We start from the raw sequence: 12,910 nt of genomic DNA on the forward strand, positions 1-12,910 counted from the left end.
CAAGCCTTATGATTGACAGTCGGTTGTAGTCTCTACATACAAGGGAGAGAGCTCAGGACTTGCTCTACCAATGATTTGTCAAAAAAAATTAATGGGCCAGGTATACTTTCTTGAAATAGAGGGACAACAGGATTTGATTATCACCTAATTACCCACACACTACCATTTTGCATTATTGTTAACGGAACTTTAGCTTCTGATAATAGCAACCGTGACAAAATCCAAATTGGTGGCACATGGGAAATTTAGTAAGTATGTAAGCAAGTTGTAGGTTTGTCATTATCATTTGTGGTCAAATGCTAGCATCATTTGCCTATTTTATTTTTTATTTTATGTTTTTATTCATTTGCCACTTGGCATAACCAGAAAATTTTGGTTTTGTGGTAGTTGTAGTCAATTGACACCATATTTTTATGAAATATTTGCCCTATTACCATTCACTTGCCTCATTTACCAGCAATTATTGTTAGCAAGTTGAAGGTTTGATTAATGTAAAACAACTCTCATCATAGGCTTACCAGCAGCTTACAGATGAATACAACTTTTGTCTACCACTCTCTGCCAACAAAATGTCCCTCACAGCCAGAAAATAAGCAGAACCTTATTGATTTATACCGCTCAGGGCAGATGCATTATATTTGCATGTTACACACTACCTTTTCTTTCATAATAGTCTAGGTGAAAAAAAGCATAATTTTGCATAATTGTAGCATGTGAATGCGTCTAGAGAAGTTTACCCTTTCAAGGATGTACAGAAGTAGTTGTCAGGAAAACAGCATCACTGGCCAAGCCAAGAAGTTCAACCTTCCATCACTAATTCTTACTGTGAAAGCTCTCTTAATTTATTGCTCCAAGAGGTCAATGAACCACTCAAATTGTAAACATGAAAGTTCGCTTTCACCGAGTTGTTCATCTCTTGATATAATTCAAATTTATACCGCAATTCAAGGTAAGTGTGAAATGTTCAAATTTTAGACTTCAGTCAGCTGAAATATTTTGCATGCTGAATTTAGCAAAAGTATGTTTCCTAAAGATCTGATTTTAACTTGAGGATTGTAAAAACACAATTTTCTCCAAAGAAACATAGAGCATGACATGGGCAGTGATAACCCACTAACATTTTGGACGTGAAATGAAAGAATTCACTGCTTATTATTTTGAACTGCGGATGAAAATTAAAAAATGAGTGGCCACCCTAGTTATGTAAGCAACTTATAATTAAGCAGCTACAAAAAGAAACCCTGAAAAAAATTCAGACTTGAATAGGATTCAATCCAGTGGCCTCTGCGATACTGGTGTGGTGCTCCGATTAAGCTACCAAGCCAAGTATTAAAGAGCCAGTCAGTTTGTGAGTTCATCATATATATACTGGGAGAGTTGAAGATATGGAAGTGAAATCCACAGATTCTGAATGGTGTATGAAGGAATAGATAACTGAATGACCGTTGCAGTGATGTGTACACAACTACCAAGATAGGCACTCATTTATCTAGTCCACTAACATTTCCTTTGCAAATTGGCTTGGACATAATGCACCCACCAATGTTGAAGCAGTGGTGGTGGACTTGTCGGCAACATCTACCATTAAATCATTGATGACGCCCCCCTGTAAATTTGGTTTGGTTTCTTTTGATCATTTTACTGCGATTGCTGACTCAAAAACTAAATGAGCTGATTCGAAGGAAATAGTAGGGATAAAACAATAGTAAATATTTCCCGCTGCCCCTTTCCCCCACCCCCTCCCTCCAACCCTGTGCACCCCCCCCATCTACAACCTGACACATATATAAACAACCAAAGAATTGATTTTATCCCCACTTTTATGATAAAAGCTGAGGGTTTACAACTTTTGTTTTCGTCTCTTTTACATGTTATATGGCAGTAAAAAGTTTATTTCACTCTCCTACAAGATTTTAAATCATAGAAAAAGCGAACGCAACCTTTAAGATGGAAAGACACCAAGTTCCCACAACAGCTTTCAATGAGCGGCCTTGCTTCCCTTCTCTGATTTTTTAGGCAACAGAACAGCCTGAATGTTTGGCAACACACCACCCTGCGCGATCGTCACACCAGCCAACAGCCTGTTTAACTCTTCGTCGTTTCGAATTGCTAGTTGAAGATGGCGAGGGATAATTCTCGTTTTCTTGTTATCCCGGGCAGCATTGCCGGCCAATTCCAAGATTTCTGCCGAGAGGTACTCTAAGACTGCCGCCATGTAAACAGGAGCCCCAGCACCAACTCGCTCGGCGTAATTTCCCTTTCGTAACAAACGATGGATTCTGCCCACCGGAAACTGAAGCCCTGCTCTTGAAGAACGTGTCTTCGATTTGGTGCCCTTAGCTTTGCCTTTTCCCCGTCCTGACATTTTTCTTCTCAAGTTTCTTTTCTTGCTTTGGCTGTGGTACAAAGAAGAAGGACGTCAATACAACAGTCAAAACTCGAAAATGCACGTACCGGAAGTGTTTGTTATCACCTGAATGAATATTTTACAACAGTTATGGATCGAACGCACCAAGTTTCGTCCAATCAAACTCGCCAATGCTAACCGGAAGTAAAGGATGTGTACATTTACCTGCTCCCTCAGAGGTACGCATTCAAAATAAACCAATCACATTACAGTATTTTCGATCCCAGAGAATTTCGATCCTGGACCACTCGAATATAAATAGTGGAAGGCCAACCTCTGCAGTTTTCCCAAACTGAATTTAGTCGTTCCGTTCTTGGCTGGGCTAATTTGTGAACCGTATAGATTAAGAGCATTTACTTCAATATGGCCCCAAAAGCTCGAGGAAAAAAGGGCGAAAAACACACCGAGAAAAAGCAAACTCTGCCGGGCGAGAAGAAAAGGCATAAGAAGCGAAGAGAAAGCTACGCGACTTACATTTACAAAGTTCTCAAACAAGTCCATCCAGACACTGGTATATCAACAAAAGCTATGAGCATCATGAACTCCTTCGTAAATGACATTTTCGAGAGAATTGCGGCGGAATCATCACGGTTGGCTCACTACAACAAAAAGTCGACGATTTCTTCGCGCGAAATTCAAACAGCTGTGCGCTTGCTTCTGCCGGGGGAGCTTGCCAAACACGCCGTCAGCGAAGGAACAAAAGCTGTCACGAAATATACAAGTAGCAAATGAACAAGACTTTAGCAAGGAACAATGTTGTTGTTATTGAATTGTTCTTCGAGAACTCTGAGGGAAAGAATTGAACAGCGATGGCTTTCGTTTTGTGTTGAATTGGATAGCAGTGTGAGGTTGTTCCCGCTGTTATGCATTTCAAATTTCGCGGGAAATTTAAAGCCAGGAGAGGCCGGACTAAATGTTCACACTGTTAAAGATATTTGCTTTGCGGAAATCATTTGACATTGACTCCTGTGTCATAAATGTAACTTAAATGTCGTATCGTTTATATTAATGCATGTGAACAGTGTGTGAGGTTGTTATACACAAGTTTTTAGTATACCTGTTCGAATTTCATCAAGACAACTGACCGTATTCTCTAGCCTTTGTTTGATTTGTTTGCTGTGGAAAAAGATTGGTGGTGTATTAAAGCGCACAAGATAATTTCCATAAAACTAGTAACTATGTTTGAAAGCACACCTCACAGATAGCATAACGACGGTCACGTTTCTGGGGGGAGGGGACTTTTTATTTTTAAATGATGAATTTTCAACAAAAGCTTAATAAACTTTTCCGAAATGTTTCCACACAAATCATTGATAGGTATGGGTTGTGAATCACAGGATTCAAACCCATGACCTGTGTGACACCCTCTCACTTTGTAAAATATGCTCTGCACAGTTATCTAGAGTGGTGAGAGGTCGGGGGTTTGAATCATGTTCAAGCGTGAAAAATTCCTGGATTTGCCCTCCACCTGAGAAGTAATTCAATTTGTAAAACGTGGCTGAATTATCCCGTAACATGTTATTGGCAGCAACAGTGTTCAATTTCAGAAAAACTGAAAGAGAAATAAAATCACCGTCGTGTTCCTATGTTCTCCTTAAAACGTTGTGATTGGATCATTTTCAGGGGACGTCAAAGAAATGTACCACAATTCTATAACGCACCACGGGCATTTGACCGTGTACCGCACCGGGGGATTGGGGATCTGATCGGGGTGGGAAATTTTAACAGGTTTTTGGGAGTTAAAGTTTTGCAAGGACAGGATTTCGCCTCAGCTCTGTGAGCGAATGGCTCACTCGAAATGGCTTCAAAATAGCTTTTGAAGGGGTCATTTAATACATTAGTTTTTTAAACAATAAGCAAGGGACCGCAAAATGCTGCAAGTATACGCAGGATCTGTAAAAGATCTATCGTGTAGCATGAAAATTTTGCGGGTTCTTATTTTTGCGGATTGACCACGATCCGCAAAAATTAGTTCCCGCAGAAAAAAATACCCGCAAAATAAAACGCCGCAAAAAATAACTCCCTTCAGTCAAATTGAAAACTTTGCTTGTAATAGACTTGTGCCACTGGGCGTTATAAATTGGACTCAAACAAGAACACGGACATGATTTTCCATTGTAAAAGGCAACCAGAGCTTAGACACATACGGTCAGGTCTGTTTCGCAAACAAAACAATGTGTAAAGAACAGAAAATGTAAAGTATACAGTAATTCAGTACATTAGATTGGCACGAATGGAGTCATCTGAAGGAACACCATTTGCTAGGGCGTTTCCGATGCCAGATCTTTTACATCCATTCTCAATGATTGCGGAAGTTTTCTGCTTCTTGAACAATGAATCGCAAAAATTAGTTCCCACCAGAAATTTCAGTCATCTCGAGCCGCAAAAATTTGTTCCCGCAAACTACAAAATATCGCCAATCCGCAAAATAAAACTCCCGCAAAATTTTCATGCTACACGGTAATCAGTAAAAATATAAATGACTCAAATTTCTGCAAGGCTGATCGGACTGCGTAGAAAACTTAACACGAAAGCGACATGATAGAGACCAAACCGAGAATCAATAGAATGCGACAACCGTGGACAGCTGTTTCGAGCTGGTTGGCTCTCGTCAGGACGGTGAAGTACAGCAAAAAGTGGAACAACCAACGCGAGTCGAGTGGTCTACCAAATGCACGTGGTAGTGATTTCGGATGGGCCCAAATTCAGACATCCGTCCACGTTGAGTTTTCTACGCAGTCCGATCAGCCTCACTTTTTGGAAGAGAGGAGAGCGACGCCATTCTGATTTATTGAGGGTAACTCTATCAGTGACTAAATGTCCCTGCTATCAACAGGAACCTTCCTAAAAACTATTAAACAACTACTGCTCTTATACTACTCTTAAAACTACGAATAGTGATTGATTGCAACTGGGAAGAAATTTGTCCTCTAGGAGAGGTCTTGGAGCATTTGAGGGAAGGGCATTTGAACGGCTTTGTGGACCCCCGGGAGCGGGAATTTAAACAACCTATAATCTTCAAAAGTTCAAATTCCTGGGAGTGTTGAAGTTTCGAATTGATCGGCGCAGAATGCTTTTGGGATTTGACGTTCTCTTCGTTAGGTCCCTAATATATTGGGAGAATCTCCTGTATATGTAGGTTGTATACGATTTTGAATATGAGGGTGTTGTAGACGCGCAATTTTTTAAAGGCGAACGACCGCTGTACATTAGATCATGTAGAACCAGTAGGCCAAGCTGAGCAATGCATCATGTTCAAACATTGAAGGCCAGTTGAAGGACAAGATTTGGAGACGGGGAGGGGAACACAAATATCCTCTTCCTATTATCGTTAACACTCTACTGCCCGTTGAATGAGCCCGCTGCGACAGCGGTGACAACAACGACCCCAAGTGAAACAATTGTTTTTTTAAATGAGCAAAAAACACTGCCTCTGCACGTGCAATATACATCTTGGTACATTTCTTTGCAGTCCTCTGCAAAACAACTACGTGAAATGACAAAATTCAAAGTTTTGCGGAGAATGTGTCGTTTTTCAGTTCTCTACCCTACCTATTCTCACTGCATATATAATGAGCGCGTCTCGGGAATATGCCTGCGTTCTACCAATCCCAGAGTTCTTGGCAATCGGGGTCGATTATGATCCTTTGCGGTCTTTTGCCATAAATTTTGGCGGCGTGGTGTGAGATCTCGCACTTTGACGAGATTGTCTGCGGGAAGCGTTTTTCGCCCCTCCCACCTTCACTGACCACATCATCAAGCCTCGCTGCATATATTTGCCAAGGCAGTCGCGGACTCCTCCCATATCTTAGTTTGCCGTGATGTGACTATAGATATGCAGTGACGATAAATTACAATTTAGTTTCTGGGTATTTCCCCCTCTTTGTTCCGAAGTTGAACGAGTTAGATGAATTGCATGAATTTCTATTTGAATTTAAAAATGACGTTGCCTATGGTGTTTGCCGCCCGGGGGGGTACTTGGGTTCAGTTTTGCTGGGTATGTGCCGCTGGCCTCTCAGAGCCCCTGTCCCATTATAGTTTATTTTTTGACCAGTTATAGACCTTATCTTAATCACTTTTGGGAAAATGTAATTTTCGTGATCCCAACTAAGTCACTTTCTATTTATGCATCTACTTCGTTCTGGACCAGTGGTTTTGTGCTATTGTGTAACTGGTTAATATTGAAGTTGTGGTTTCAAGAACGGAATGTAATGCGAGGTGATTGTTACATTTAATAAACAACAACTTTCTGAACTTTTTAACCGAGACCATTTTGAATCCCTACTTAATAGAATTTTCTTACCCCGAAAATCCAAAAATGCGCGACCCCATTCTAGTCAATCCAGTCATGAAAATGCAACCCCATCCAGCGGCACATCCCCATTAGCCTCCGATAAGGAAGTACCCCCCCCCCCCGGGTGGGGGGGGTTCCGTCGGCCCACCAAGCGAATATTCCACTAACTAACTCTTTCTTGCTTATTGATATGAATTGCATGGCTGCTAGACTTTCACAAAGTCGCTCCACGCTCGCTTCTCATTGAATGGGCCTGGCGACCTCTCTCTTTCGCTAGAGCTCTGACGATCGCGCTTTGCGCTCTCTGAGGTTGACCGTGCAAGCAAGTGTACATGGGTGCCAGAACCAGAACCAAAACAATCTCCTTTCAAGTGACCGGTCAAGCAAAATACGCTAATTTGAATACAATGGACGATCTTGCTATGTCCTGTAATCACTATGGAGACATTTCACCAAAAAAGTACCGCACAATAGTATTAAAGGGACTAAAGTTTCTGACCAAGAGAGCGCTGGAGAAGTTCGGGATAGTTTAACTGTGAAAAGTGTTAAAATTTTAGTCATCTCTTTTTCTTTTCTTTCCTATGGAAGAATCGCAAAATGAAACAAAGGAAAACTCATCCTTGACCTGTAATTTTTTAAAAGTTCCACTAAATTGCTACTGGTGGCAAACTTATGGAAATGTTTAATTTTTTGACACATCTTCTCAGTTACTTGGTGACTTTATTTTAAAATTAGCGCCATAATCTAATTTCTTCCTAGTCTTAAAATCTTTATCATTTTCTACTATCGATAAGTTCAATTTTCTCGACCAAGTCTATTAACCGACGCTTCAAGGCTTGAAACATTACGGTGCGCCAGACATTTTGCGATGTAATTGAATCTCTTAATTCAATGATATAGTTTTCTTTAGAAAAGACTTTTTGGTCAAAGACTTTATAAAGTTTAACAGGTCGCCAATAACAGGCTTCGAAAAGAATGCGCTTTATAAGTGTCATAGCACGTGGATTATTTCAGACGTGGCAAGCCTTGCGTTTGACGCCCTCATTTAAAAATACTATTTTCACATTTCAGCCAATAGGAGTTTGTTACCAAGTGGATTATCCAATCAGAGATGAATAATAAATGAGACGTAGCCAGCGTTCTATTCATTGACGGCAGAGCTTAATTCATCCACTGTCCAATGATATTTCCGCGCCACTAGTATCGTTACACCTGCTCTAAAACTGTCAGTTCGCATAGAAAACAAGACGCCGGGGCGAATTTTCCATCGTTTTGGTAATTTTCCTCGGGGGCTGAGTGAGCAGAGGCGACCGCCAGCAGGAAAGTCCACAATGTCGAAAAGGAAACATGACGAGGAAGATTCGCTGAGTACTGCTAGTTCGGACAGTGCCGATAGTTTGGGAAACGTCGAGGATTATCATCGAGCAAAGCGAAATCGTAAAGTACGTTTCAGCGAACGGACGGTGTTCCATTTTCCCCGGACCCAAGGATATACGTGTGTACCGTCGAACGGAGGAACAACGCTTGGAATGAAACACAAACACGCTTTCGTCGAAAGGGTGCTGATTTCCGACGACGATTTGAGCGAAAGTGACACTGAAGATTCGTACGACAGTGCCGATAGCGAGGACGAGCACTGCTTCATGCCAATTCCTCAGAAAGATCGCAAAGACATTTTGAAAGCGGCCGGCGTAAAGAAAATCAACAAACAAGAGGCTATTGAATGTATGCAAATTAGGTACTCGCGGCAGATTTGCGGATGTTCTTGCAAAGAATTTTGTCAGCCGGAATCCTGTAGTTGCCATTTGAATGGGATAAACTGCCAAGTGGATCGCGATAGTTTTCCTTGTGGGTGTACCCGCGAAGGATGTCAAAATCCGAACGGACGCCATGAATATGACCCGATAACTGTGCGTCGCCATTTCATTGAAACTGTTTTGAAACTGCGAGGGGAAAAGTATTTATGGAAGGAGACTGCTAATAGCGATCAGGACCATGTGAACGATCTACAAGCTTCAGGACCAGTTTTAAGTTTTACCACTGTTTCGTAACGAGCGTAGAACATTTAATGCCGGTCGCATTGCGCGGTCAGATAACTTGATTGAAATACTGTCAAGGTTTGATACAAGAAAAAACGAAACTGGGAAGTCAACAGAAATTCAATTTCTCAAGTTCTGAAAGGATTTGACATATATAACAAAGATTGTACATAAACTAAATAAGACATAAACCCGAGAGCGGATGAATAAAACTATATTTGTATTTGAAGACAAGCAGAGTTTACTTCCTGTCGTGTTACGTTTTGCACTTCTTTCGAAAAGCGGCCGGTTAATTCGCTAAAAAGACTGTGCTTTTATGTTTTCTATTGTCGTTTTGAAAGTATGAACTGTTTCGTGGTGCGCAACTAAACGATCGTCTCTGGCTATAAGATCCGCCGGTAGTGGATTTTTGATATTAAATTCTTTTGTGATCCACTTGCAGTGACACTTTGTTCAATTCTACGTTTCAACGGGAGCGATACAATATTTAAAATTGCGTTGTCAGTATCCTTTCACAATGGATTATATTGTTAAGGCGATAAATTGTCCCCTTTCCGTTAGTTTCTATAAAACAGTATACAATATCGATCTTTTAGTGGAATATAATTAGCCTTTGGCGTCCTAATCGCGCTCGTAAATTAATCTACCTCAATGTGGTTTTTAATTTATAACAACCAGCTTTCCCCGCAAACAGGTTACCTAAGCCTGGACTGGCTTAAAAATGAAATCAGTTTGATTTTTATATCGTTGTGACGCCGTATTGTTTCTTAAGTGACAGAATTGCAACTTTTAAGTCTCAATTCGAAAAACAGTGGTTTTTTTTTTTTAATCCACTTTTTAAAAATATATATGCAAATTAACTCGGCGTTCTCCTTCGTCGACCGCAAAAAAAAATAAATAAATAAAAAAATAGGGCGTACCTCGATTAAGCAAGAGTAGCGGATCCAGAGCGTGATGGAAGTTGAGGGTTTGCGGATCTGGTGCAAGATGCTTCAATAAGAATGAAAAAAAAAAAAAATGGCCTTACTTTTTTTTGTGATTAAGGTGTGGCCCAAAATAAGGTGGGAGGCAAAATAAGGTGTGTCCAAAGGACCTGGGCCACTAACCAGGATCCGTCACAGAACACCCTCTCTTAAAGAACCAACCCCTCACCTATAGTAGAGAAGTTGGAACTAGTGCATTAGGCGAGACAAGGTTGAGCTTTTTCCACACTTACGCCTGTTCCCAGGGACTCCAATAAATTGTCCAAAATATTTTTTGTTTTATTTTATTTTTATTTACAAGATTTGCCAATGCAATTTGCGTGGAGACACTTCTCTAATTACGGGGTCCCGCATGACGACAAAACACACTTAAAGGGTACGCGATAAGATAAAGAAAAAATGAAGAAAATAAATGAGTGAATATATGAACACAAAAGTCGGCAACACGCTCTTACGGATAGCTTCGACAGCGATCAAGCGCAGTGTGACACTTAAAAACCATTTGAAGGCCGGGACAGTGTCACCCATTTTTAGCGATATCCATTTCAACACCCAAAAAATATTTTTGTATGGACGTAAACGTAAAATGAATGGTTCAGTTCTGTTAACAATAACCCTACTAGTGCACAGAAACTATTATCATTCATCTTTGGCTGCGTATGGCTAGGATGAAAATGGATTGCAACTTGAAAAAAATTGGCCAATTTTTTCAAGTTCCTCCTGTGTATTTTGGAAAAATTGCAAAAACTTATTTTAGTTCATTTTACCTTGGAGAAATCATTTCATATTTTTTTCCTTCCGGTGCTGTAAGAGCAACTTTATGTTAGAGACGAGGTTCATATACTCAAATTTTTGAGCGGTTTTGGCCAGCAAGACAGCAAAATCTCTGTGATAGTGCCCCCTTTAAATACTGCTGGGACCTAAATATGTCTTTTAATGAGCTTTGGAGAGTGTTCCAGACTCAGGGTGTTACAACATAGAAGCTATTTTGGAAGGTCAACGTACGCAACTGGACGGCTGAGGGAAGGGGACGATGAAATATCGTTATGTGACCAATATGACATCTTATTGCCTTCACATTTTTAGGTGATTTTCGACTAAAACTGGTGTTCTCTCATCTGTGACAACCTGAAAACCACGAGCGGTAGGAATGTTACAATCTAGAGTCATGAAAACTTGGCCGTCAAGTTGGTCACACCAGCACAATTTGCCGTCCCACCACATCAGCCGTCCTGTTGCGTAAACTCGCTATTATCTAATTGTAGGCCGTTGGAAGCACTGGAGGATCTGATAGCTCGGGAAGGAAGTTTTACTGATATGTTCAAATGCATCAGAGTCATTTAACAAGCCAGTTTTATGGCAATAGTTTTTTATCCCAATACCCACCCAGGGTGTTTGTTAGAGGAAACAGGATCCATTCGCTAACACCGTGACGTATAGAGCCCCAGATTGTTTGGCTGCAACGGCAGTAGCTCTCTGTGCGGTTCAAATCGACGTTTAGGTTAATTGGCTTTACGTTCACCGTAGGAGGGTGGGTGGATGGATACCTGCAGTATACCCGGTAGGAAGTGCGTAATTCCGTTCAGACGTGTCAGGCTAAAGTTTTGGAAGTTCCTTGAACTATATGTTTGTCCCCGAGCATGGTATAACGCACAAATTTACCTTTTTTTAAAAAAAATATATATATTTTTAGCCACATACAAAGCATGTTTTTCGGAAACAAATGTTTCCGACCGGAATCAGCCTAATATATATATTTTTGGCCTCTGAAAACCTTAAATACATTTAGCCCACCGATAAACACGGAATTATCCGAGTTAAAAAAATTAGAGACTAGATGTTTTTCTAATTTCAAGGTCAACGAGGCAGCTTTTTTATAGAAATATAAAACCGAGTTTTTATCAGGAGCTCATGAGCCCACGGGCTCCTGGTTTTATCAGGGATGTAGCAGCTCTTAAAAGATCTCACGTGACTGGACTGCAACACTTCTAAACCCCCCCCCCCCCCCCCCAACACAGAGAACAATAGCAGCTTCAACACAATTACTGGTTTTATCTCTGAAAGGTTTTCGTTCTATTTGTGAATATACGTAAAGTTTCGACCATTTAGGTAGCCGGTATCAAAACATGTGCAATTGAATGTCAATCAAATCAGGCGCAGTGCCTTTAATTTTGAAGGTAGTATCATGTTTTCACTCGATCATACAACATGATTACGATCGAGAAAGCTTTCGTGTTCAGTCGTGGGCCATATATAGGAATGCAGCCGGCTTTGATTCGAGATGTTGGCATCATAGAAAGCATTAACGTGAATAAAAGTATTCACTCAATGACCTTAATCTTTTCCTCCCCCTTCCCCAGAACCCGTCCATCAAACTCCGCCTCATTCATTCATTCCTTCCTTCCTTCCTTCCTTCCTTCCTTCCTTCCTTCCTTCCTTCCTTCCTTCCTTCCTTCCTTCCTTCCTTCCTACCTTCCACCCTTCATTCATTCATTCATTCATTCATTCATTCATTCATTCATTCATTCATTCATTCATTCATTCATTCATTCATTCATTCATTCATTCACTCATCTACTCATTCACTCATTCACTCATTCACTCATTCACTCATTCACTCATTCATTCATTCATTCATTCATTCATTCCTTCCTTCCTTCCTTCATTTATTCATTCATTCATTCATTCATTCATTCACTCATTCACTCATCTACTCATTCACTCATTCACTCATTCACTCATTCACTCATTCATTCATTCATTCATTCATTCATTCATTCATTCATTCATTCACTCATTCACTCATCTACTCATTCACTCATTCACTCATTCACTCATTCATTCATTCATTCATTCATTCATTCATTCATTCATTCATTCATTCCTTCCTTCCTTCATTTATTCATTCATTCATTCATTCATTCATTCATTCATTCATTCATTCATTCATTCATTCATTCATTCATTCATTCATTCATTCATTCATTCATTCATTCATTCATTCATTCATTCATTCAGGGCCTCTTCATATGATCCCGGTTGACCGGGCTAGCCCGATTACCGAGATCTCGCCTTATTCCTATTTCTTTTGTAAAAAATTCGATGTGTTCATATGAGAAGGCGGGCCAGCCCGGTTACCGAGATCTCGGTTTCAGCGACCGAGATCTCGGGAGTCCGGGACGAAAAT

General features: G+C 40.5%; 2 protein-coding genes and 1 pseudogene across 2 annotated transcripts; 2 read left to right on the top strand and 1 right to left on the bottom strand.

Annotated features, from left to right (window-relative positions):
- Window positions 1-1,802: 1,802 nt before the first annotated feature.
- LOC146453096 (histone H2A-like) lies at window positions 1,803-2,474 on the bottom strand. Its single transcript, XM_085097025.1, has one exon. It carries the CDS (start codon window positions 2,363-2,365, stop codon window positions 1,979-1,981), a length of 387 nt encoding a protein of 128 aa, XP_084953151.1. The 5' UTR covers window positions 2,366-2,474; the 3' UTR covers window positions 1,803-1,978.
- A 206-nt stretch (window positions 2,475-2,680) lies between these two features.
- On the top strand, window positions 2,681-4,007 carry LOC146453097 (histone H2B.1 pseudogene; annotated as a pseudogene).
- A 2,942-nt stretch (window positions 4,008-6,949) lies between these two features.
- On the top strand, window positions 6,950-8,974 carry LOC146453098 (cysteine/serine-rich nuclear protein 3-like). The gene has a single exon (XM_085097059.1). It carries the CDS (start codon window positions 8,033-8,035, stop codon window positions 8,750-8,752), a length of 720 nt encoding a protein of 239 aa, XP_084953185.1. The 5' UTR covers window positions 6,950-8,032; the 3' UTR covers window positions 8,753-8,974.
- Window positions 8,975-12,910: the final 3,936 nt, after the last annotated feature.

The sequence above is a fragment of the Pavona decussata genome, unplaced genomic scaffold (genome assembly GCF_977016875.1).
Source record: "Pavona decussata unplaced genomic scaffold, jaPavDecu1.1 SCAFFOLD_353, whole genome shotgun sequence".
NCBI classification, from domain to species: domain Eukaryota; kingdom Metazoa; phylum Cnidaria; class Anthozoa; order Scleractinia; family Agariciidae; genus Pavona; species Pavona decussata.